Source organism: Tripterygium wilfordii, chromosome 14 (assembly GCF_013401445.1).
Source record: "Tripterygium wilfordii isolate XIE 37 chromosome 14, ASM1340144v1, whole genome shotgun sequence".
Lineage (NCBI taxonomy): Eukaryota > Viridiplantae > Streptophyta > Magnoliopsida > Celastrales > Celastraceae > Tripterygium > Tripterygium wilfordii.
Window position 1 is genome coordinate 1531330 of NC_052245.1, and position 21861 is coordinate 1553190.

The following is a 21861-nucleotide window of genomic DNA, read 5'->3' on the forward strand; positions in this document are numbered from 1 at the left end:
AGACTGCAGGCACAAAGGTTAATTTGCAGGTGACTGCGTTTTGTTAGTCAATATAGTAGCAATTATTGGCTCATCTAACTGACAATCATATATCATAATTGAATGGGAAAGCATGACACAACATCTTCTACACAAAGTTGACAGTTGAACTGTCTGGTTTGTCGCCATTCCTCACATGCCATGTTAGTTGTATCAGTCATCATAGCATATAGAACAGATCCTGTTCAAGTAAATAAAGAGAGTTGAGTAGTTCTTGCACTACCCGTGCCATGATAAAATGCCAGCGAAATATCCTAATCCCACGTAGGAAAATTTACCCTAATCCCGAGTAGGGAAATTTCCGAGGATGTGGTGGACGGATTTGAGGGTCTACTCCATCATGTCATAGGTCACATGTAATGTGCTTTTGCTTATTAAAGTCTTTGGCAATTTCAGCAACAGTCGGCAAAACTTAATTAGTGGGGCAGCAACTTTAATTTAGCATAAGCAATCACATTCACTTCATAATTATAAATCATTAGAGACATGCTTTTGGATTTTTTTTTTTTAATAAATCTCTATCCGTCCACATTGTCATCAATGTTAGTACCCCACGATTGCATCATTTCTCTTCCTCGATGAAGCCTTAATTCCAACTACTAGTAATTATTCGGTGTACATATGACTTTTTATATAAGCATATATACTCAGCAACTGCATAGAGCATTTACTGTTGTAACAATATTGTAGGACTAATGAAGACTGTAGTGTCAGTGGAAGATAACCTGATTCTCCCTCAAGAGCTGAATGAGCTTGATGAACAATGCAATTGCAGAAACACTGCCTGAAATATAGAACAGACCAGCAAAGGGTTCCGGTCCTAAACTCGGGATTCCAGTGTCATCAGATGATAAACGTAAACAATCTGAAATGGAGAGCTTTTCATCTTCTAATTGTTGCATTCTCCCAGTCTCCTTTAAATATACAATTGCCCTAGAAATGTCCAAAGTCAGTGGAGACCCCTTTGGAAATACCTGGAAAATTTAGCAGTAAAAAAATATGAGAGTTGATGGAAGATGTTCTTCTAATGGCAGAAAGATTGAGAGTAAAGAGTATTACAAAACCAAAACCCGGGAGTTTATATGTTGGTCCTGTGGTGGTGAAGTCCTTGCAATATTTTGCCAAGAAAACTCTGGCATGAGGTTTCAGAAAGAATGCCACCCTGATATGTCCATTATATAAAGCTTCTGCATAGTCATCAATGGAAGCAATGGTTTTTATGTACTCTCTCTTGAGACCCAAAACATCCAACAGATACCTGATGGTGAAGGATTTTTCATCACAACCAACAATTGCCTTTGTGTTCTTAAGCATACCGACATCAATTACAGATGGTTTGGGTTGTGAATTCGTTAACATTGATGATAGGTTGGCTGTCAAAGCTGAAGTAACAATTAGGAGCAGGAGTAGCCACGGTATCAGCACAATACGAGCCAAGTTGCTACTAAGTGGTTCCCCTGCAAATCAAAGGAGATGGAGTAACAAAAAAAAAAATTGTAGACAATAGTTGTGTGTATATAGTTATATAGATGTCTTACTATGTGCGAAGACAACCATTAAGAAAGAGAACCATAAAGTTGTTACCAACTGCCTTAAGGAAGAGCCACCAAACTCATAGTTCTTGCGGTGTTCAATAACCCAAACAATGAATCCAGTGAACAAAGTCATAGCTGCCATAAGGAGCCACATCCCATTGGTGAATGGCTTCACGAACATGAAAGGGTCATGTGGTTTCTCTGATTCCTTCAACACAACCATCACAAGTTTTGATTCAATATATGGCTGAGAAAATTCTATAAGCTGGAATTTATCCGCTGTTATCATGACATCTCCGATTACTGCATCAAAAGTCTGCCACATAAGGATAAGTCCTTGTCAGTACTCAATTATTGACAATTTGTAAAAAAGTTGTGCATGTAAGAGAAATATGTAGCCTGCTACCCTGAATTTCATTCCTTAAATTCAAGCAAAAGCATAGAGCAAATTATGAGGTAAGGTTACTATATTGATAACGAGAAATGGCTAAGACAAACTATTGTGAAATAAGTTTTCTGAGTAACAGATGCAGAGAAATAGATAACAACTAACCTGAAGAGTGACCTCATTCACCAACTCATCCCATGTACCATAAAAGGGAATCAGTTTGTAAATAAATGGGTTGCCCAGATACCTTACAGCTGCCTCGAAGACCTCAATCGATATTCCGGTTATGTATTTCGTGTTTTGATTATGATCTTGACTTACTTCCACGAACTGTGTGAACGTGGATGTTGCCATCACCCCAACTTTCAATGGTCTAGCTATAACCTCTGGAAGAGAGCTTTCCATCAATCCACTTGGAACAGAAGTTCTACGATGTGCCCAGAGTCTGTACCTATGTGCCCGGAACACAGGGCCAAGCACTGCCTCATTAGACGTATTGTCATGTTTCTCAAGGTTCTTTGAGAAGCCAAATCCTGGTGACCAAATTCCAAGCTCCCTATAGCTCTTTCCGGATACATTAACTATCTGAAATGGAGTTAAATGAGACAACTCAAAAGTACTAGATAGTATTTTCTGGAAGAGGGTTTGCGTATCACTTTTTGACTTCTCCACAGCCATAGCAGTCGCCCAAATTGCATCATATGCACGACGTGCAAAAACACTGGGATGATGGTTCTTTTCTTCTGTAGGATACTCAGCTTGGAATCTTCTTCGGAACTTGAATTCAAATTCTCTGAAAGATGCAGTAGTATCTTGGAAGTAGGTCTTAAAACCAAGTACACCTTGCATATGCACAATCACAGATGAGCTAACAGAATCAAATTAAAGGTAAAGAAGATTGAAGAACTATAAAAACCCTGCTCTGTTTACCCCTAAGTAACTTTAACTCTTCTTGCACAATGACCTTCGGATCAAGCAAAGTTGACATTGTGGGGAAGGCTGAGTAGTGTTCTAGGTCTACGTCCATATTTTCGAGTGAAGTAGAGAGGAGAGTGATGATGCCTAAATCGCTCGTGTAGGAGTTTCTATCCTCATAAATAGCGATCACCTTTTGCCACTTGAAGGTGCCAATTATAGCAGCAATGCAGCTAATCTCCACAGAGAGATCATGAACCATACTGATCACATTCGATGCTTTTCTGAAATCATTGGCATTGTTGGTGCAGATAAGGCAAAGATGGGAACTTCCTTAGCAACATCATCCATTTCAGCAACCAATACTGAGTCCTGCCATGTCAGGGTGCCAACAATTGCTTGCACTTGTTGGGTTTTAATGAGATTGATTGCTGCACCCAATATCAAACCTCCATTAAATTAACTTCTACCATATTAGCATATACAGTTAAAAATATTTTGACATCTAAGACTCGCATCATTTTGAAGGATCTTTTTGTCATCTTCATAATAACAGACTATGTAGGCTATTAGCCTCACCCCCCCCCCCTCCCCTCACTATTTACAAGCTGGGATTGAGCATGTATATATACCTGCCAAAGCAGCGTTGCCAGAGAAGTCTTGAATGTGCAAATCCAGCTTATGACCAGTTACGTGTTGAAAATCTTGCACGGCAATCTCCATGGCGATCTTTTGTTCTCTACCCACGCGGGTACTGCAATCCACGACGCCACCGACGGAGCAAATAAAGTCGTCGTCTTCACCATCCTTTATCTTATGAGCATACGCTGCTAATATGACTGCCAATACAAGTACCCAATAACGCAATAAACCTCCAACGGAAGCAACAGCCATTGCTCTGCTCCTCCATTATCAACTCAATCTCCGTAAATAGCCAAGCAAGCTGGCCATCTTCTTTGTTTTCAACGATCGAGTGTTCCAAAGTCGGCATCATTTTTTTTTTCCCTTTCCTAGCAAGTTCCTTTACAGTTCTTTTACACATCCTCCCACGTCATCTAAACGACGACTTCTATACTTTTCACAGGAAATCGCCAGATGGATTAAATGCTGACGTGTACGGCCCAGATTGTGGAGGCTTCCAATAGACCGCTGAGCATTTTTGCAATAATTAATTAGACGCAGCATAATAGTATTAGGAATCGCACAGAGATTTCCCTGCAGTCTCCACACACTCTCTAGGGTTTGGGTTTCGAATTTCGCAGTTGGGATATCCGAAGATGTGGCACGAGGCGAGGAGATCGGAGAGGAAGGTCCACGATATGATGGACGCGGCTCGGAAGAGAGCCCAGAGACGAGCTGTGTTCTTGGCCAAGAGGCGCGGCGATCCTCAGCAATCGATCCAGGTTATGGGCTCACGATGCCGTACGTATCGCGACGATGCTTTATACCAGGCTACCCAGGATCAGCAAGGCCTGTATGTCCACTCCAATTTCCCCCTCATTACCGGTCTTTACTTTGTCGTGCTTTTGATTTGATTGTTTAAGCTGCAAATTTCATCTCTAGTTTCTTGCTAATCAGAGATTACTGCTATAGCGAACTAATTTTATGATTGAGAATACAAATTTTTGTGAGTAGAAGTAGCTTGTGAGATGGTAGAATAGGAGGCAAAAGGGCAAATCAATTCAGTTCATCTGTGACCTGCAGGAGTTGGTGGCTAACCCGCGAAAGATTCGGGCCATGTTTATTATGCTTATTTTGCAGTTTAGAATCATTTTAGGTTGAACCAAGTTACTCTTAATTCAAACGGAAAAGGTTTTCACGATGGTAGCAGTATTTATTGACCAGAATATACCTTTGATTTTGAGTATTAGAGAGGGTCAGTGTTGGCAGTTCTCCAAAATCTGAAGCTGAAGAATTTAGTTTGATGTGTGTTCTGCTCTATTCATTCGAGAATCTGCTATCATCAACATTGTAGTTGATACTACTCTTTTCACCAACTTGGTGTATTTTACTAATAAAACTATTTTTTTTTCAAGTAAAATATATATTTTCATATGCACTTCTATCAAGATGAGGATTGTATTGAGGTAGTGCCCATCCTTTTTTGGGAAAAATTCTGCCAGCACTACGTTGAACACATCCTTGTTACTGAATATCTGTCTTGCCTCAGACCGCAAGCTAACCCTCAAGTTCTATGTCAGGATACCTTGGAATGGAAAGCAAGATATTTTGATTGACAGGTGATCTCTCTCTCTCTCTCTCTCTCTCTCTGCTTTGAGAATTTTGTTCTTATGTGAGCCACCACTTAAGACTGGTGGAATCCCTTCTTGTTACCTTTTTATTTATTTCAATATAAGCAGGTTTGACGGCCGTGCACTACTTGATTTTATCCGAGAATCTGGGTCCCGGCACTTTCGACCCCAAGAAAAGTCAGAAGAAGAAGAAGAACTAGAAGAGTTTGTTAACTTTGAGCGTTACCGGGATTTAATTAAGCATCGACGCAGAGGATGTCGGTACTTTTTTATTTTTTGGTTATAAACTATTATACAATTGTATATTTTATTGTTTATTCTTCATGACCTTTGATTTATAACATTTCAATGCGAGACTGGGGTTATCCTCCTTTTGTCGTCTATATGGTGATTGGTGAGGTAGCTTTGAGACCAGCTAATGAGCTTACCTTGCATATTAACAGTTACTGATGAGGAGGGTTTGCATCATGTAAATCAAGAGATGGAGGCAAAGGTGGTTGCTCCATTTACATCAGACAGGTTATCTCTCTTTTTCCTGGGCTGATCAATTTGTTTGTGCTTTTTACAATTTGTACTCTAAGTCTATGGAGTTATCTAATACCAACATACTTTAGCTCTCTGACAATTTATTTTCTTTGTTCATTACACATATTTGATAGACCTCAGTTGCCACAACCTTCTGCAAGCAAGGTTTCATATTCACAGGTGGGTTTCTCCTACGATGGAGAGGTGAAAGATGAAGACCGTATATCTGAAGCTGATGATGATGATGAAGAAGACGATGAGGATGATGAGGATGATGAATTTAACAGTGATAACAGTAGTGATGAAGAAATGGAAAAAATTGCCAAAGAATTTGGAGTGAACCGATATGGCTATCTCATTTATATGGATAAAAAGGCCAAAGAGGAAGAGAAAAGGCAGAAAGAAGTGATCAAAGGTGATCCTGCAATTGTAAGGACATCACAACTCACAAGCATTATTTTGAGTGTGCATTATTTTGTTGTTTAAGAAACTGCAAGTATTATATATTAAGAGATCTTGACTTCTTAATTTTTAGAGGAAGCTGAGTCGCAAGGAGAGAAGGAAAGCATCTCAGATAGAAAGAGAAAGAGAAAGAGAAGCTGCACGGGTAACTGGAACCCGTGTGCTACATCATGATCCCTATCGGTAGAACACTACTAGCTTTTCTATATTCAAAATTTAGAGAACCTAAAAACAAGCAGTGGTAAGGATCTAGAACTGCGCATTGCAATATGTTTATGATGATGATGCTCTGCATTTGTATTCATAGGGAATCTCGTCGAAGTCCAACTTATGAAGCTTATTCTCGTTCAAGAAGGTGAATCTGTCTTTTTCTTGGTCATACTGGAAGCCATTGTATTTTTTGGTTTCTTTTCAATGAAAGAATTCTGGTTGATACGTCTGGGTTCTACCTTGCAGATCGAGATCAAAGTCACGGTCTTACTCACCATCTTACTCGAGGCGCCATTCTCGTGGTGGACATTCTGACGACTTCCATCGAAGCAAACTGAAGACTCCCAGAATAGAGTATATTACAGAATTTGGGGGCTCTGGAGGCGGGAATGAACAAAAGCTTGAAGGATATTCTCCACCACCATCTCCTCCATCTCAGGCTGATATGTTGAACCGGTCGGAGCACTGGACCTTTAATTCTTGCAAAGATAGATTGGACAGTCTTTACTCTGCTGCAGCTTACCGTCCATTTTGTTATCTGAAGCTATGTGGTTTAAAATAGATCAGGCTTAGTGTTAGCAGCGTAACTGGCAAGAGAGGGAAGGAGGCTTCCTTTCTGAAGCTAATTTTCCCCCTGAAATGGACCTTATACAAAAGCTTCCGAGTTTCAAGGAACCATTGAAATGGGAATTTCTAATGCTTGTAATTTCCTGCAGGCCGTCATCTGGTCACATACTGGAGGCACTGCATATTGACCCAGCATCCGGTGTTTCCCTTGATAAGGAGAAGAGCACTAAAGTATCGAAACCTGCAATGAGGTATCCAATATCTTATAGTGTCTGTATAGAAATTCTGTTGTTTTTCTGATCCTTTTTTTCTTGGCTTTATTAATTTGTGGATAGGCATATTTAGACGAGCTTTATGAGCAATTTGTTTCATTTGTTTCCTATATTACTCATTTGAAAATTTCTGTATTGATTGGCATTTTGCATCAATAATCGTTGGTCTCAGTACATCGTCCGCCTTGGCAAAGTTAACTAAGACTACTGCTAGCGGTGGGCCTTTGAAACAACCCCCGGGGGAGAAGAAGGAAACTCCTCAGGAGCGACTTAAGAGGATCATGAGCAGACAGCTAAATAAACAAAGTATGCTTTCGTCACATTTTTTGCAGCTTTTGAATATCTTTAAATAAGGGTTGCAGTATGTTCTATTTGTCTTTCCGTTAATCCTTTTTCTGAGGCAATGCTATCCATGAGTCTCTAGCATTGGTGATTTTGTTCTTCTTCAGTTAAGAAAGATACTGCTGCTGAAATAGCTAAAAAACGAGAACAAGAGCGCCATAGATTGGAGAAAATGGCAGAAACAAGTAGGCTGAGTCGATATAGGCATCGCAGCAGAAGCTATAGCCGTTCTCCCTCAAGGTACCTCATTGTGCTTGGTTTACGGTAGTGATTATAATTTGAGGGACCGTGAATGTTCTCTTTTTTCAGAATACTTGTTCTTTTTAGCAACTTCACTTGGTATTCTCATGAGTGTGGTGCATGGTATAAACACTGTAAAGAATGGATTGTCTCCATCTAGCTTATCGTGTCGTACAATTTTCAGTTGCAAATGCTGTATTTTTGCTAGTCACCATTTATACAGTTTTAGAGCTGTTTTTTAATTTAAAGAGAGTTTTCGAACTCGTCAAAGAATAAACTTCCTGGGGTGGTTCTTTGATAGCAATTAAATTATGAGTTTCCTTAGTAGTGGTAATTGGTTTACCCTTGGGAAATCTAAGTGATCCCATTATTTATGTATGTGTGTATTTGTGTGTAAATGACTATTGCCTTGGTCACAATTGGTGCGTGTCATCTGCAGAAGCTATCGACGCAGCAGAACTCCAACTAGAAGTAGGAGTTCTCGAAGGCATCGCTCCCGCTCCCATTCACCTTCTCATTCTCGCTCCCGCTCCCCCTCCCGCTCTCATTCACATTCCGACTCACATTCTCGATCACCAAGGTGAGAATAGTTATTTGGGTTTGCTTTCTGCTACCGTATCAAATGTAATGCTGGCTATTCAGTTAAAAGTTTAATTTACAGGAGAAGAAGCCGATCAAGGTACTAATGTTACGGGTTGCAATATAGATGTCCGTTAGGGGAATTTTGTATATCATTACGAGTGTTTGCTTCTAAACTAGCTGGGGCAGTTTCCGCTTATATGCTTACGAGTTATGAAGATCAGTGGTGTTGTAAGAGAGGTGGCAGTATGAACTGCTAGATCAGTTTGTGATTTATTTTCCTGATTGTACTCCCCTAATAAACTATTAGTTTTATCAAGACTTTTTGTGCATTCAACTTTGCATATTGTTGCTAAAGGTTGCATAATTTATGGTATTACGTTTGAGATGATCTAGTGGGATCCAACAGAAGCTGGGTGTTCAGCGTTCTATGTTGCTCATATTTTGTACATCGTCAAAAGTCCTAGTGCCATAAAAACTATCACCGGCGAGTGGTGCCAGGATGGAAACCAGCCCTCATCTTCAAATTCCTCATTCTCTTCCCTTTTCTCTAAATTCCTCAATCCAAACTCACTCTTAGAGCAAATGAGTCCAGCATGGAAACCATCCCTCTTCATGTCCTGTCCTCATTATTTCAGAAGGGTTCTTAACGAGTATCTGAGTCCACAATCTGTAAGATCCACACTGGACGAGATCCTAGCAGTAGGAGTCATTGCGGTTTTAATCACCCATCTATCTGTTTATTAGTTAGTCCGTTATCAAATTTAAAAAATTATGTGAGGTCACAGATTGAAAGTTCATAATTAAAATTGTAGACAAATTACAGTGACTTCTATTGCATGCATGGGCTAAGTGCCCATTAACCTAGGTCAAGAACCTTTAAATAGCTATCCACTTCTTATCAAAGCTCCACTTTATTCCATCCTTTTATCAGACGCACGCATCTCTTTGAGCCTCTCTCACCCCTCTTCTACTTGCCCATTGATTCTCTCCCCTATTTCACCTCCTCTACTTGCCCCATTGATTCTCTCGTATAGAACAAGGAAAAAAAAGAAAGAAGAAAGAAAAAGTGGTGATACCACCACACGAGTGGACATTTGATAAACTCCTTAATGGGGTTATATTAAAACGACATTTGAGTAATTGCATGCATTGATATGTCAATTGTTATTAAAGAAAATTCTTTGTCGGTTGCTTCACATTTTCTATCAAACAATTATTTTTTCCATAGTGCTTTTGGCTAATCAATTATCAATTGGGGGTTGCTCGCTTTATTAGTTTCTTAAACAATTAAGCAAAGAATCACATCCTTTTGTTATTAAATTCGAGTTAGGCTTTACCCACACATGATTCCTACAAAGCCTACCCAAATCAACTTGCTTTTCTTAATTAGTTTTTCCTTTTTATTTTAGTACAGGGGTAAGGGATGGGGGACACTCGAACTTGAAATCTTATGAGATATCACACACATGAGTGTCATCTAAGCTACTCGTGATTTTTTGCTTTTCTTAATTAGTTATGTAATCTATTATTTAATGAAGCACATGGGGGTGGAGTATCGCTCGTTGAAATAATTTACACATATTATTAAATATGTGGAGTAATATTTAATCCAAAGTGTATAAAATAAGAACATATGAGATTCTTCTAAGCATGCGTTGCAATTAATCTTAAAACCAATTAAAATATTATATATTTATCATCATAATCACCTCTACAAAGGCAAAAATTTTAGTCCCCTCCTTTGTCCTAATATCCACTAGGACCTACATGATCTTCATTAATTTTAATCAATAAAACAAAAGGGTTTGAACAGGTCCAATCATATTTGAACCAAATTTCCTTTTTGTATAGATTATTACTTGTTTTTCGGTTCTTTTTAGAATCAGGATTTATATGATCCATACTTTGTCAATAACTATAAGATAGTAAGGTAAAGAAAGGCACTGCTCCTTAAAACATGTAGAGAGACCCACAAACCAAATTCATTGATTTCTCCACCGATCGATCACTTGAAAGTATAGAATACGTGTATGGGTTCCACTAACTAAAGCACATAATTAACAAGTGACAATGGCATTTCATAGCCTTAGTACTTGGGCATCTCTTTAACTCATCACTGTTTAAGTGAACATAATGTAGAACTCACTTTAATGATAGTCTAGTTTGTGAATATTTCTGGGGTAAAATTGTATGGACTAGGGTAGTCAAGGGTTCGATTCCCGTTGGGAATAATACCTTTGGGCTTTATAGTTATGTAATGGTCTTTGACCCAATTTACTCTATCGTGAAGTGGAAATTTCTGTGTGTACGGGTCTGACGACCTGAGTTTAGGCTTATGCCAACTCTCCAAATGACAAACTTATTTAGTATCGGAAAAAAAAATATAGTGTAGGATTTATAACCAAGACAAGCAAGCAATATAGCCCACTACGTCCACTTGGGTGCTTATCAAGACATGATTTTGTTGGTCTACATCTTGCGTTGCATTTCCATAATTCCATATACATACTTCAATATATGGAGAGTGGCCCATTGGTTCCACAATCACATAACAAGTTTGGTAAATTTAATGGCTTTGTGTGTTATGTTTGAATGACCATCCCGGTTGGTCTAATATTTTTAAGTCCCGCCCCCACAGATGAAGCCAAACCCAGTTGCTTCTCTTAGAAATTTCTTTCGACGTGTATGTATACAATAATAATATATGGACGTACGTCTCACCCCCAAAAGTCCTATAGATTGCTTACTAGACAGATAATATGCAATGCAACCGTTGACTACACGTACAGAGACCAAATGATTTATAAAAAAAGTAATTAAATTACATGCATACATATATATATATATAATAGTTGCCTGGATCAAAGAACGAAAATCAAGGCAACATCACATGTAAATCTAATGAAAAATAATGTATAGTTTCAGTCCAAGTCAATGAAACCATTCATTTCATATAATTTGCTCGATGATCGATCTGCCAATGCCATGTGCTTCACCTGCCAAAGTAGCCGTTGATTTCAACTTATGTCTCTCATCTTTCAAGAATTGATGTACAATCTGAATCTAGGTTGGTTTTCATTACACAAAATATTATACGCCTGGACGACACTTGGATTGGATGCCATGCATGCCAGCATGTGAATCCAATGTCAAAATAGAGACGTTGGAGATCTTTAAGTTCCGGCCGTTGCCTGCTAATTTCCACACATGATGGAGGCAGTCCACTAGACCCCACCCACCACCACCACCACCACCACCCTCAATATGTATGTATGTATAGTTTAATAAAATTGTGGCTCCGACGAAGGAAAAGCATAGATGGTCAAATTGGTGTTTGCTAATTACTACTCTCTCCGTCCCATTTTAATTGTCCTCTATTCCTTTTTGAGATGTCTCAAAATACATGGTCATTTCAATTAATTAAAAATAATTTCATCCATTTTTTCTATCTTACCCTTATTTACCCTTAAATTGAAAAGCTAATGGAGTGAATTCTCAATAAGTCATTGACATCTTAATTGTCCTCTATAAATGAGGGTATAAATATCGAATTGAAGGGGAGTAATGCAATTTCTTAAACTGTGTGTAAAATTGAAGGGGACAATTAAAATGGAACGGAGGGATTATTAGTTTAGGTAAAAGATAATGCTTGATATCCCTCAAAAAGTAACCCCAAAATACCCTCATTTAATGTGGAGTGTTGGATGTGAAGTGGACCCTAGATATGTATTTTTAATTCATGACTATTTTAATGCCACATAGATTTAAAAAACTTTTGAGAGTTAAATTTTGAAGGTCTCTAGTATTGTTCTTAGGTAAATTACAAGATAAATGGAGCGGAGAAAAAAGATTTAGGAAAAAAACAAAGGGGTTATTATCTTGCTTCGCTTTTTATCTCCTCAGCTCTCAAGTGTTTCATGATTTCTTACAATTAGGTTACGACAAAATTGGTCTCAACTGTTTTATTTTCTCCTTGACATGACTAAGTAATCAACAATTGCGACCAAAATTTTGTCGTAATCAGAAGCATGACCGTTAATAGACGTTGTGTGTTACATTTTTACAGTATTCGGGTCTTGTTTTAAGGATAGGAGTTTCAATTTTCCAAAACACCTATCCCAACATGTTAAATCATGCTTAAAATGTATTATTGAATATTTTAAAATGTGTTATTGAATGTCATTATTTTTTTTTTGTTGCTGTTTATATAAGTTAGAATAAAATATAATTTGAAAAAAAAAATAAAAAAAAAAGTCGTGACATGAAGCCTGTCATTTTCAACCACCTCCAGGGGTAAAATGGAGAAAACACCCAAAAATCTCAGTAGGTGGGGTCCACTCTACAACAGCTATAAATTCCAAACGTTGCCTTACAGAAACAACAAACTCTCTCCCCAAAAAAAGCAAAACTCTCACACTCCTCTTGTTTTAGCTTTCTCCATTTTTCATACAAAAACTCTCTTTTCGATCATTTCATTCTCCAAACACTCCCTTAAAAGCTCTGTTTTGCTCTTTTCTCTCCACGACTTCAGTGACTACAGAGTATATCCGTCATATTAGGACCACAATGGTTGACGTTGACCGCCGGATGACCGGTCTCAATCCAGCACACGTTGCCGGGCTCCGCCGTCTATCGGCTCGAGCGGCTGCTCCATCTACCGCTACGTCACTCCCTGTTCGCAATGGCCTTGATTCCTTCTCTTCTCTGGCTAATAAGGTCATACACCACTTGAAGGAATCAAATGTTCAGGTTCAGCCAGGCCTGTCCGACGCCGAGTTCGCGCGTGCGGAGGCGGAGTTCGGTTTCGCATTCCCTCCCGACCTTCGTGCCCTACTTTCCGCTGGTCTTCCCATCGGTGCTGGATTTCCTGACTGGCGCTCTCCCGGTGCTCGCCTCCACCTTCGTGCCTCTTTTGATCTTCCGATCGCAGCCATATCGTTCCAAATTGCTCGCAACACGCTCTGGTCCAAATCGTGGGGCCCTAGACCATCAGACCCGGAGAAGGCATTACGAGTTGCGAGAAATGCACTGAAGAGAGCGCCACTGTTGATACCGATTTTCAATCGTTGTTATATTCCCTGCAACCCTTCGTTAGCAGGAAACCCGATTTTCTACGTCGATGAGAACCGGATCTTTTGTTGCGGGTTCGATCTATCCGATTTCTTCGAGCGCGAATCCTTGTCTGAGAGCTCCGAGTCGGACCAAAAAGTTCTCAAAAAGCAAAGATCCTTCAGTGAAAAATCGGTCTATGCGTCGTCAAAAATTTCTCGTAAAAGCCTTGATGCAGGTCTTGCTGGAGCAAGGACACCGAGATGGGTGGAGTTCTGGAGTGAAGCAGCTGTAGACCGGAGGAAGCGAAACTCGTCTTCGTCGTATTCATCATCGCCGGAGCGGTTCTTTGATATGCCGAGGTCCGAAGTTCCAAAGTGGGTGGACGAGTATATCCAACAAATCGGGTCGGTTTTAAGAGGAGGCGGATGGAGCGAATCGGACATATCGGATATAATACACGTATCGGCATCCGGTTTTTTTGAGGGAGAGATGGTTTTGTTAGACAATCAAGCGGTTAGGGACGCGCTCCTTTTGAAAGCGGATCGGTTCTCGGACTCCCTCCGGAAAGCAGGGTGGAGCTCCGAGGAGGTATCGGATGTCTTGGGTTTTGATTTTCGAGAGGAGAAGGAAAGAAAACCGGTTAAGAAGCTGTCGCCAGAGCTGGTAGAGAGAATCGGAAAACTGGCAGAATCGGTTTCCAGGTCATAAATTTTTTTATATTTTTGGGCAAAAATATTGGAAAAAAAAAACATTGGGAACATCGTTGTTCTATGAAACGGAGAGCAGCATAGATTAATACAAATGTTAAAAAAAAGGTATATATGAATCTCAAATTACAAGATGAATTTGCAAAGTAGAGGAGTTGGAATGACCTGAAAAAATAAGAGGGGGGTCAATCGAAGTGTTTTGTAAAGTAGAATAATTTTTTTTTGTACTTACCTTTTGGGAGATTAATAAATTATTGTTATTGGGATTATTATTTTTTTTGTTATTGGGATTTCTTTTGTTTGTTATATTGTTGGGAATTAAAATGGGTAGCAGCGCGCACGTGTGTCCTCTTTTTGGGTCCCACATTGATCAAACGCAGATTCATGGTGTGTATTTATTTTCATCACTATCAGGGAAGATAATAGAACGGTGTCGTGTGGGAAATTCTCTTACATTAAAGGCACACTGAAGTTTGAGAATCAATCAGGATTTTTTGCTTATTTTTAGAAGAAAGTGCAAGTAAGACGGGCAGATAAGGACAGATATATTTTGTGTTTATTCGTTATAGGAATCGGTGATAAAAAACGAAAGACAAGAGGACGAGGATCGTTGGTTCACTCTTCACTCTGAAACCTGACAGACACAGAAACCTTATCGCACACACAACTAGACCAGGCGTGTGAGCCAGGATGTGATTTTCGGGTATCAAAGTGGAATTTTGTTTAAGAGCGTCGAAGGGTAGTTTCGGAGATTCAACGAGGTGGGTGTGCGGTCCAAGGAGCTAGGAATAATAGAGATGTAAACGGTCAATTCTTTTTTCTTTATGTTTTTTTATATAAATTTAACCAACCAATTGATTATCGACAGTTAGTTTAGAAGTTCAACAAGGCGGGTGTGAGGTCCAAGAAGCTAGGAATAGTAGGGGTGTAAACGGTTTGGTTTGTCTCATTCGGAGGAGACTGTAGAGGGTGGGGAAAGGGAAGGCAAACGAAGTGCCAGGCCAACATATATGCGACCAGACCAAACTTTACGAGTCTTAACTGCAAATATGATGAGAAAACTGATCCTTCAACCAAAATTATAAGCAAAAAGGGACCATCAACTACTATTTCAGACTACTTTCATGGACAATCATGTGTACAGGTATTCTTCTGAAACAATGGAAGTTGCCATCATATTCATAAGTTCGAGCAAGGACAAAAAAACTGTCCACTGTGATCCTGTATTTCTATAATCATGGTAACGGTTGCTCGTCACCCTTCCAAATGAAATCTATACAGCTTCTTAACTAATCTCTACAAATTCAGACCGACTGAAGAATTTCATATTCGTTTCTCTTCGGAGAAGAATCTGGGGATGTTCTCATCACCTTAACTCGAAACACTGCCTGCAAAATTACGCAACTTCAAAGCTTAGAAAGTGAGATTCAATAGCAAATTCATTCATCGGCATCACAATGTAATATTATCAGTTGACTATAAAACAAGGTTCACTAGCCACCTGCTTATCAGAACCGAACTCAATCATGCCTGATGAACGGATTCGAGTAGGTAAGTTTTGAGGTACTCGATACCGCCTCCCCTCATTACTGAAGATAAAAAGAGAGCAATTTTTTAAAGAACAACTCCACATTTCTATAAAGACAAAGAATCATGTGTACCCTTCTTCCACAACTTACTCGGTGATAAAGGTACCGTGTTCGCTGCGCAAATCAATTAAGAAGAAGGCACCATCTTTATAGCTGATACGAGCATGCGTTTTGGACACCTGCTTTCCGTAAGAATCAAGATGTTAGTCATCATAATTATAGAATTAGTTAAATCATGATAAGGGGGACAGTCTTATGGCCTCAAACATATGATCGAGAGACAAAAAAAATCCGTTGCAAAAAAAAAAAAAGAGTGAAACGGTCAGCTCTCTAAATTACCTGGGGTGAGGGTAGCACCAAAGAACTTCCAGGAAAACTTTCATGAGGTATGCTTCTGAAATTACAAGAAAAAATAGCAGATAAGATTTGTAGAGTGAATAATGATTATATAAATACATACATATATATATTTGCGTGTGTGTGTGTGGTTCATAGTTAACAATTAAATGCATACCCAATAATACAAGGTTTGTTCTCATCCCTTATCAAACAAATAGGTCCTGAAACAACAGTCTCATTACCCCATGGTAAGAGATACCACCTACACAACCCAAAGAGAGCATGAGAGCAGCAGTTGCAGTATTGGTATGTCAATTGAAACATGTGATAGATTAAAATTCACAAGGCTCATCTCACGTACTCCCCATTCACAGCACGTTCCAGCGCCTCATCATCTCGAAGCCATCTGCTTAACTCGTCATTTGCCTTTAAAAAAAAATGATGAAGCGGATATAAGGGTCTACCAAATCACAGTTTTAATTTTCTGCTGCAAATAATGCAACGAAGTTTCTGAAGTCAAGTCAGGTGTACTGGCTTCATAGTAGGAAAGCAACATACCCTGTCTGAGAGTCTGCAAGATGAGGCCCTCCCTTCAAGTTTTGAACTGCAAACAGATTGAAAATATGTTTTTTACATTGTCGCTTGAGCAATTAACATAAAGTACAGAAGTGTGGGGCTGTTATGCATGTCACACTAATAAACTTCCTTCAATTTCTCGATTTAGACTTAGAAATCGTAAAAAATTTCCCTTTAATTTCTGTACAATGGTTACCAATCATTCATCTGTATGAGTCTCAGTTTATCCCACCATCAACTGTGTGAGTTCTCGCACCTAGCATGTCCCACTAGCAAGAACCTAAAAGGCTCATTTTAATCGATGATTAATTACTACAGTTCAAAAACGAGGAGCTCTTTATTAATCCTTAAGATTGAAGAGTTCCTTCAAGAAAACATGTAGACAAAAAGACATTCCCAGAAGAAAACAGGGGTAGTGATATCAAACCTGTTACCACCTAACACCCAACTTAGTGTCAAGGGCATTACTCTTTCAACAATAAGTCTTCCACCGACTCTTCCTGGATGTGGTATCCGAAACTTTGTCAAGAACTGCATGATAAGAAGTGCCACTATTAACCATTCAAAATTCATGTGGATGTATTAAGTGTGACTTTTCATCTTTTCTTTTTCTTTTACCTACCGATAACGGACCAAGTCCAACGCCCAGATAAGCCTTGTAAGTTGAAGCCATAATTGCAGCCATTCTTGCCATTCCATGGATAATTGCAACCCGAAGTTTTCTAGCACTCTCATATCTGTGGAAAACAAATCAGAAAGCACAAGTAAGTAGGAAGTCTGTGGAAGATAAATCAGTTCAATTGGAACTGGGAGTTCAAGTCGCCTTAAGTCGTAGCAAGGCGAAATATGGGTCTGTTGATCATTCATAATCCAAAATAGGCTTCATTCCTCGGGTAATGGCAATGTTAAAATGTACAAGCAGAGAACTATGTACCCAGATTACCAGTCGGAAGTCCTTCAGGGCCCAGATACCCAGCTAACAATGTATGTTATATGTAGGATCACATATCCCATCTACTGGAATATTGTGTCTCCCATGTTGTGCGTATACACGAGTTTTTTCCCACCAATTCAACTCAATAATTACCCTCAATAATTTGAGGTCCTATGGGGCGTTCAATGAATGCCTGAAACACGTAAAAAGGTACTTTAATTTACATGATGTTTGGTTAGATACCTTCTCAGAGAAGAAACAATATCAATAGGAACTCCAGACTCAATACTCTGATTCCATGCTTTATCAATCTCCAAAGCAAGTTGATAGCCATCCTGTTTAATGAAAGTATGTTAGCATAATTCAGAATCACCAGATGCAGGCTGCAAGACCTTCTCGGCAGTATATAACAATAAAAAGAAGTGTCACAGTTGACATTCAAGATAATCCTTAAATTAGTACCAAATGACATATGTAGGGACTCAAAAGTACCAAAAACAATTATGGAACTTACTAATGACATCAGATAATCCAGGGATATGTCATATGGTTAAAATACGAAAGGAACATTGATTAGAACATGGCTGTAAATTACTAGTAATTGATAGTCTTAAATAGAACTAAGAAGGTTTTAAATCAAGTCAAATACAGGTATACCTCAATGGCCATGCATCCCCCTTGGCCCAAATTAGGCTGCATGGCATGGATAGAATCTCCGAGCAATGTCACACGGCCTCTTCCCCAAGTTAACACCGGATTCCTGTCGTATATGTCGCGTCGAAGAATTGCATCTTCGTCTGTAGCAAGTAACAAATCTAGCACATTATCACACCAACCCTCGAAAATCTGCAACAATCTTTTCTTTTTACCTACAAAAGATCAAGAAGAAGGAATCAAAAAGTTATCCAGCGTTGTTTTCTTCACCAAGAAAGTCCTTCTGAGTCGAATGAATTAGTGCACATGAACATCCTGACACCCTATAGAAGACCTATGTTCACTTTTATAATGTGCAATTTTAGGATTTCAAAAGTGACACAGTACAGAAGTAATACCAAATATATGATTTTCAAAACATTCAATTTAATTCAACTGATGTATGATGATTTACCATTGGGATCATCCACGCCACCAGGTGCCTCCTTATGGAACGCATACCACTGCATCTTCCCAGCACCAACATCTGAAGATACAAAGTATTGTTTGTGTCCCAGGAATACTCGATAGCTTCAGAACAGATGATCAGCACCAGCATATCCACCAATCAAATAAATGATAGTCGAAGAAACTATATAAAACTTGAATGAAATAACCTATGACAATATAAGAAGTTGAATGGTAGCAAGAAAGTAACATGTTGCATACCCCACAGACTCAATATCAGCAGGCACAAAATCACAGATACCGGTATAACAAGTGTAGTCTGAGTATATGGCTTCCTGTGGTCCAAACAAATTCTTCCTCACCTACAAAAATTCAAGATCAATTTAAAATTATCTCAGCAATAGAAATTAATCATCCACATCTGTCCAACAATGAAGAGAAAAACCCAGTCGCTGCGGCAAGTACCACACCAAGTTGTAATGCAGGTCATCATCAGTGCACCATTTACAATTATTCCAACAAGTAAATTACTTTGTTCTGTTCGTAATGCCAATGAAAAATAGTAATAAATATAGTAAATACCTTCGACCATATGCCATCTGCTCCAACTAGAAGGTCGCCTTCATATTGTTGCCCATCCTCAAGAACCACTGTGACCTACACATTGAAATTACCACAAAAGGTGAAAAAAAAAATCAAACTAAGAGCTGTCAAAGTCCAAGGCACCGCAAGATCAAGTGGATAGTCCATTAAGAATGAAAGCAATTAAATGGCGAAGAATCCACCGCTCATTTTATGAGGGACAATGATGTAAAAGAAGGAAATAATCAGCTGGTCAACACAGACAGGTTCCTGAAACTAAACGGTCATATCACCTTATCTCCATGATCCTCAAAATTAACAACATTGCTTCCATTTAAAATGACATCTTCCCCAACTGCGCGAGCTAGGATTTGTTGCAGAGACATTCGGCTAATAACTCTTGTGACTGGAAGCCCTCTTTCCGCAGCAGGAGTGAATGTATCAAACTTGACATACCTGATAACCAATTATGTATTATTTAATGCAAGTGGTTCAAAACAATCCAAGTACAATTTGTTTATAAGCTCAATTATCTACAAGAAAAGAAATATGTTGCCGACATCTTCACATAAGAATTTAGTGGTGCAAGCAAGATTGGTATCCCCGCCGGGGGAAGAAGGGACATCCAGGACATAAACAAATCAGACTAATATGAACATCGATACCATGAACCGCAAATATCACACTCCACTAAAATACAATAAATGTAATGGGCCAAACTTAAATTAAATCACAATTGGTCTTGAAAAACAGGAAACAGTAACATGCTAGAAGAAAGAAAAAAACAGAAGAAGAAAGCATTTTCCAACCCAGAACAGAGAGTATAAGAAATTGAATTTCTACCGTAAGTAAATCAATAGAATAACAAAAATATTGAGCAAGAATTGAAAAAAAAAATCATACCAAGTACCAGAAACTCCATCAACCAGGCCATTAACCCGATCCCCAGTGATGCAACCAACCTCATAGACTTCCTCAGCAACCTGGGTATCAATAGCCTCCAAAGCAGCCAATGCATTACTCTGTATCTGAATTGGGCCCCTGTACTGCCCCTCCCCCCTTATAGCACTCAAATCCTTCTCAAACACCACCACTTCAAATCCCTTCTTTTTAGCCGCTAGAGCAAAAACCAACCCACCAATCCCACCCCCAGCGACCAACACCCTCAATTTTCTCTTCTCTGGCTGATTTGATTGATTCCCTTTTGAGTCACTGATAGTAGGTGCCTCTGTTACTGCGGCTCTAATCATTCTCCGCTTCTTGTCATATTGATCACCACTTCTTCTGCTTCCAAATTGATGGTTAAAATTAGCGTGTAAAGAAAGGGAGGATCCTAACTGGGATTCTTTCGGGTAATGGGTTCTTCCGAAAAGTGCAGTTGCAGGGTTAATCGAGACGCAGAACAAAGTGGATGCCATTATTTTTTCTTGGTTTCACAGTGAAGAGCTTTCTTGCTCTGGTTTTCAACAACAGAATGAAGAATTCACAAACAATTCCGCAAAAGAAAAGTACTTATGCAGGGAAAAAAAATGTTAAATTGGGAAGAAAAAAAACTTATGGGTTTGGTTTCCTGGTGAGGAAGGGAGAGAAATAGAGAGATCGACTCAGTAAAGCCAATCCATCTATGAAATTGAAGCGGCACCAATCATGGAGATACCCGGTGCCATGTGGCGCGAGCAGAAAGAAAACATCTTTGACAGACGTTGATGTTTCTGTGGTGGTCGTTAACACATTCTTATTTATTACTATTTTGTACTATAAATTAAGGAAAAGCACTCACATGCCGAACCACATAAAATAGGGGATTTATTGGTCTTTTTGAAGTTTATGCGCCTCTTAAAATAATAAAATAATTCTTCCATGGATGGACTGAACTGAAGCTATCCATCCATCACTGGATGAAACTGTCATTTCGAAGAGAGTCAATTTTACACATAACATACACTTCCAGTTATTGTGAAACACGTGTGTGGTTGAAAAATGACTAAATCTGGTCCAATAGTGGAATCACCATTAACAGTTCCAGTTCCAGTTCCAGTTCCTTCTAATGCGCCACACATTGCAATTGCAATGGAAAGGAAATAAGGAACCCATGACGCAACGCAACTAGTGCAATCGCACAGAAGTTGCTTTAGAGATTTGACTGGTGTGACTTGAGGAAGAAATCTAATGTAAAACAACCATAATGTTGGGCTAAGAAATCATTGTAGTTTTCGTGCAGTTTTAATCACATTTGTATAATATGTTTATCAAATTTAACGCTTAGTAAAAATCATTGTAGTTTTCGTGTAGTTTTTGTCACAAAACATCCAGTATGTTTATCATAATTTTTTAAATTTGATAAATGGATTTGTTATGGCCCCTGCCGGGGTAATTTCTAATATATAGAGTCTTTCAGCACCAACTAATACTATACCCAAGATTAGTTCCTTAAGAAAATTCAAATTCAACTCGACCTCTACTAACATTATTTACTAGAAAGATTCAAGCCTTAAATCCCTAATGTTGTGAATATCTAGTTATCTACCCTAGCCCCCTTCTCCATTGGGCCTTCATAAAAAAAAGGAGGCTTATGCTTGGGCTTGACTTGTTAATATAAAGTGCTTCTGTGCTTGAGCCCAGCCCGAGGTCGAGCTTCCAACGGTCCAAAAA

General features: G+C 39.0%; 4 protein-coding genes across 7 annotated transcripts; 2 read left to right on the forward strand and 2 right to left on the reverse strand.

Annotated features, from left to right (window-relative positions):
* Positions 1-595: 595 nt before the first annotated feature.
* Positions 596-3910, reverse strand: LOC120014893 (glutamate receptor 3.2-like). 3 transcript variants are annotated; one of them, XR_005471649.1, is made up of 7 exons: positions 3510-3910; positions 2893-3308; positions 2128-2804; positions 1578-1890; positions 1298-1496; positions 1099-1226; positions 876-1013 (listed from the first exon to the last, which is right to left on the reverse strand). XR_005471649.1 is itself a non-coding variant. In XM_038867001.1 (6 exons), exons 2-6 carry the CDS (start codon positions 3137-3139, stop codon positions 750-752), a joined length of 1899 nt encoding a protein of 632 aa, XP_038722929.1. In that variant the 5' UTR covers positions 3140-3308; positions 3510-3907; the 3' UTR covers positions 596-749. The 3 variants fall into 3 exon arrangements, 2 of the variants coding, with proteins under 2 accessions (XP_038722929.1, XP_038722930.1); XM_038867001.1 differs by having other exon boundaries at positions 596-1013; positions 1099-1496; positions 3510-3907; XM_038867002.1 differs by lacking the exon at positions 876-1013 and having other exon boundaries at positions 1094-1226.
* Positions 3911-4061: 151 nt separating this feature from the next.
* On the forward strand, positions 4062-8717 carry LOC120014894 (CLK4-associating serine/arginine rich protein). Its single transcript, XM_038867003.1, has 13 exons — positions 4062-4351; positions 5079-5117; positions 5238-5386; positions 5573-5648; positions 5789-6083; positions 6190-6299; positions 6424-6471; positions 6573-6782; positions 7043-7144; positions 7338-7471; positions 7615-7747; positions 8187-8327; positions 8409-8717. Exons 1-13 carry the CDS (start codon positions 4155-4157, stop codon positions 8431-8433), a joined length of 1659 nt encoding a protein of 552 aa, XP_038722931.1. The 5' UTR covers positions 4062-4154; the 3' UTR covers positions 8434-8717.
* A 3987-nt stretch (positions 8718-12704) lies between these two features.
* Positions 12705-14360, forward strand: LOC120014632. Its single transcript, XM_038866640.1, has one exon. The coding sequence runs from the start codon at positions 12896-12898 to the stop codon at positions 14087-14089; it is 1194 nt and encodes a 397-aa protein (XP_038722568.1). The 5' UTR covers positions 12705-12895; the 3' UTR covers positions 14090-14360.
* An 807-nt stretch (positions 14361-15167) lies between these two features.
* LOC120014403 (zeaxanthin epoxidase, chloroplastic) lies at positions 15168-20912 on the reverse strand. 2 transcript variants are annotated; one of them, XM_038866349.1, is made up of 16 exons: positions 20113-20912; positions 19503-19665; positions 19210-19284; positions 18889-18989; positions 18631-18750; positions 18184-18391; positions 17770-17861; positions 17215-17329; positions 17020-17123; positions 16575-16620; positions 16378-16442; positions 16192-16278; positions 16017-16071; positions 15768-15856; positions 15590-15677; positions 15168-15476 (listed from the first exon to the last, which is right to left on the reverse strand). In XM_038866349.1, exons 1-16 carry the CDS (start codon positions 20625-20627, stop codon positions 15393-15395), a joined length of 2007 nt encoding a protein of 668 aa, XP_038722277.1. In that variant the 5' UTR covers positions 20628-20912; the 3' UTR covers positions 15168-15392. The 2 variants fall into 2 exon arrangements, with proteins under 2 accessions (XP_038722277.1, XP_038722276.1); XM_038866348.1 differs by having other exon boundaries at positions 18184-18395; positions 18635-18750; positions 20113-20627.
* Between the last annotated feature and the right edge of the window lie 949 nt (positions 20913-21861).

Coding starts and splice junctions, on each gene's coding strand:
- LOC120014403 (XM_038866349.1), bottom strand. CDS start 20,627: ATGGCATCCACTTTGTTCTGCGTCTCGATTAACCCTGCAACTGCACTT. Junction 19,666..20,112: donor GATGGAGTTTCTGGTACTTG/GTATGATTTTTT, acceptor ATTGGTTATCAG/GTATGTCAAGTTTGATACAT. Junction 17,862..18,183: donor GGGGATGCATGGCCATTGAG/GTATACCTGTAT, acceptor TTCATTAAACAG/GATGGCTATCAACTTGCTTT.
- LOC120014632 (XM_038866640.1), top strand. CDS start 12,896: ATGGTTGACGTTGACCGCCGGATGACCGGTCTCAATCCAGCACACGTT.
- LOC120014893 (XM_038867001.1), bottom strand. CDS start 3,139: ATGGTTCATGATCTCTCTGTGGAGATTAGCTGCATTGCTGCTATAATT. Junction 2,805..2,892: donor AGAGTTAAAGTTACTTAGGG/GTAAACAGAGCA, acceptor TGCATATGCAAG/GTGTACTTGGTTTTAAGACC. Junction 1,891..2,127: donor TGAATGAGGTCACTCTTCAG/GTTAGTTGTTAT, acceptor CTTATGTGGCAG/ACTTTTGATGCAGTAATCGG.
- LOC120014894 (XM_038867003.1), top strand. CDS start 4,155: ATGTGGCACGAGGCGAGGAGATCGGAGAGGAAGGTCCACGATATGATG. Junction 7,472..7,614: donor CAGACAGCTAAATAAACAAA/GTATGCTTTCGT, acceptor GTTCTTCTTCAG/TTAAGAAAGATACTGCTGCT. Junction 8,328..8,408: donor TCACATTCTCGATCACCAAG/GTGAGAATAGTT, acceptor TTTAATTTACAG/GAGAAGAAGCCGATCAAGGT.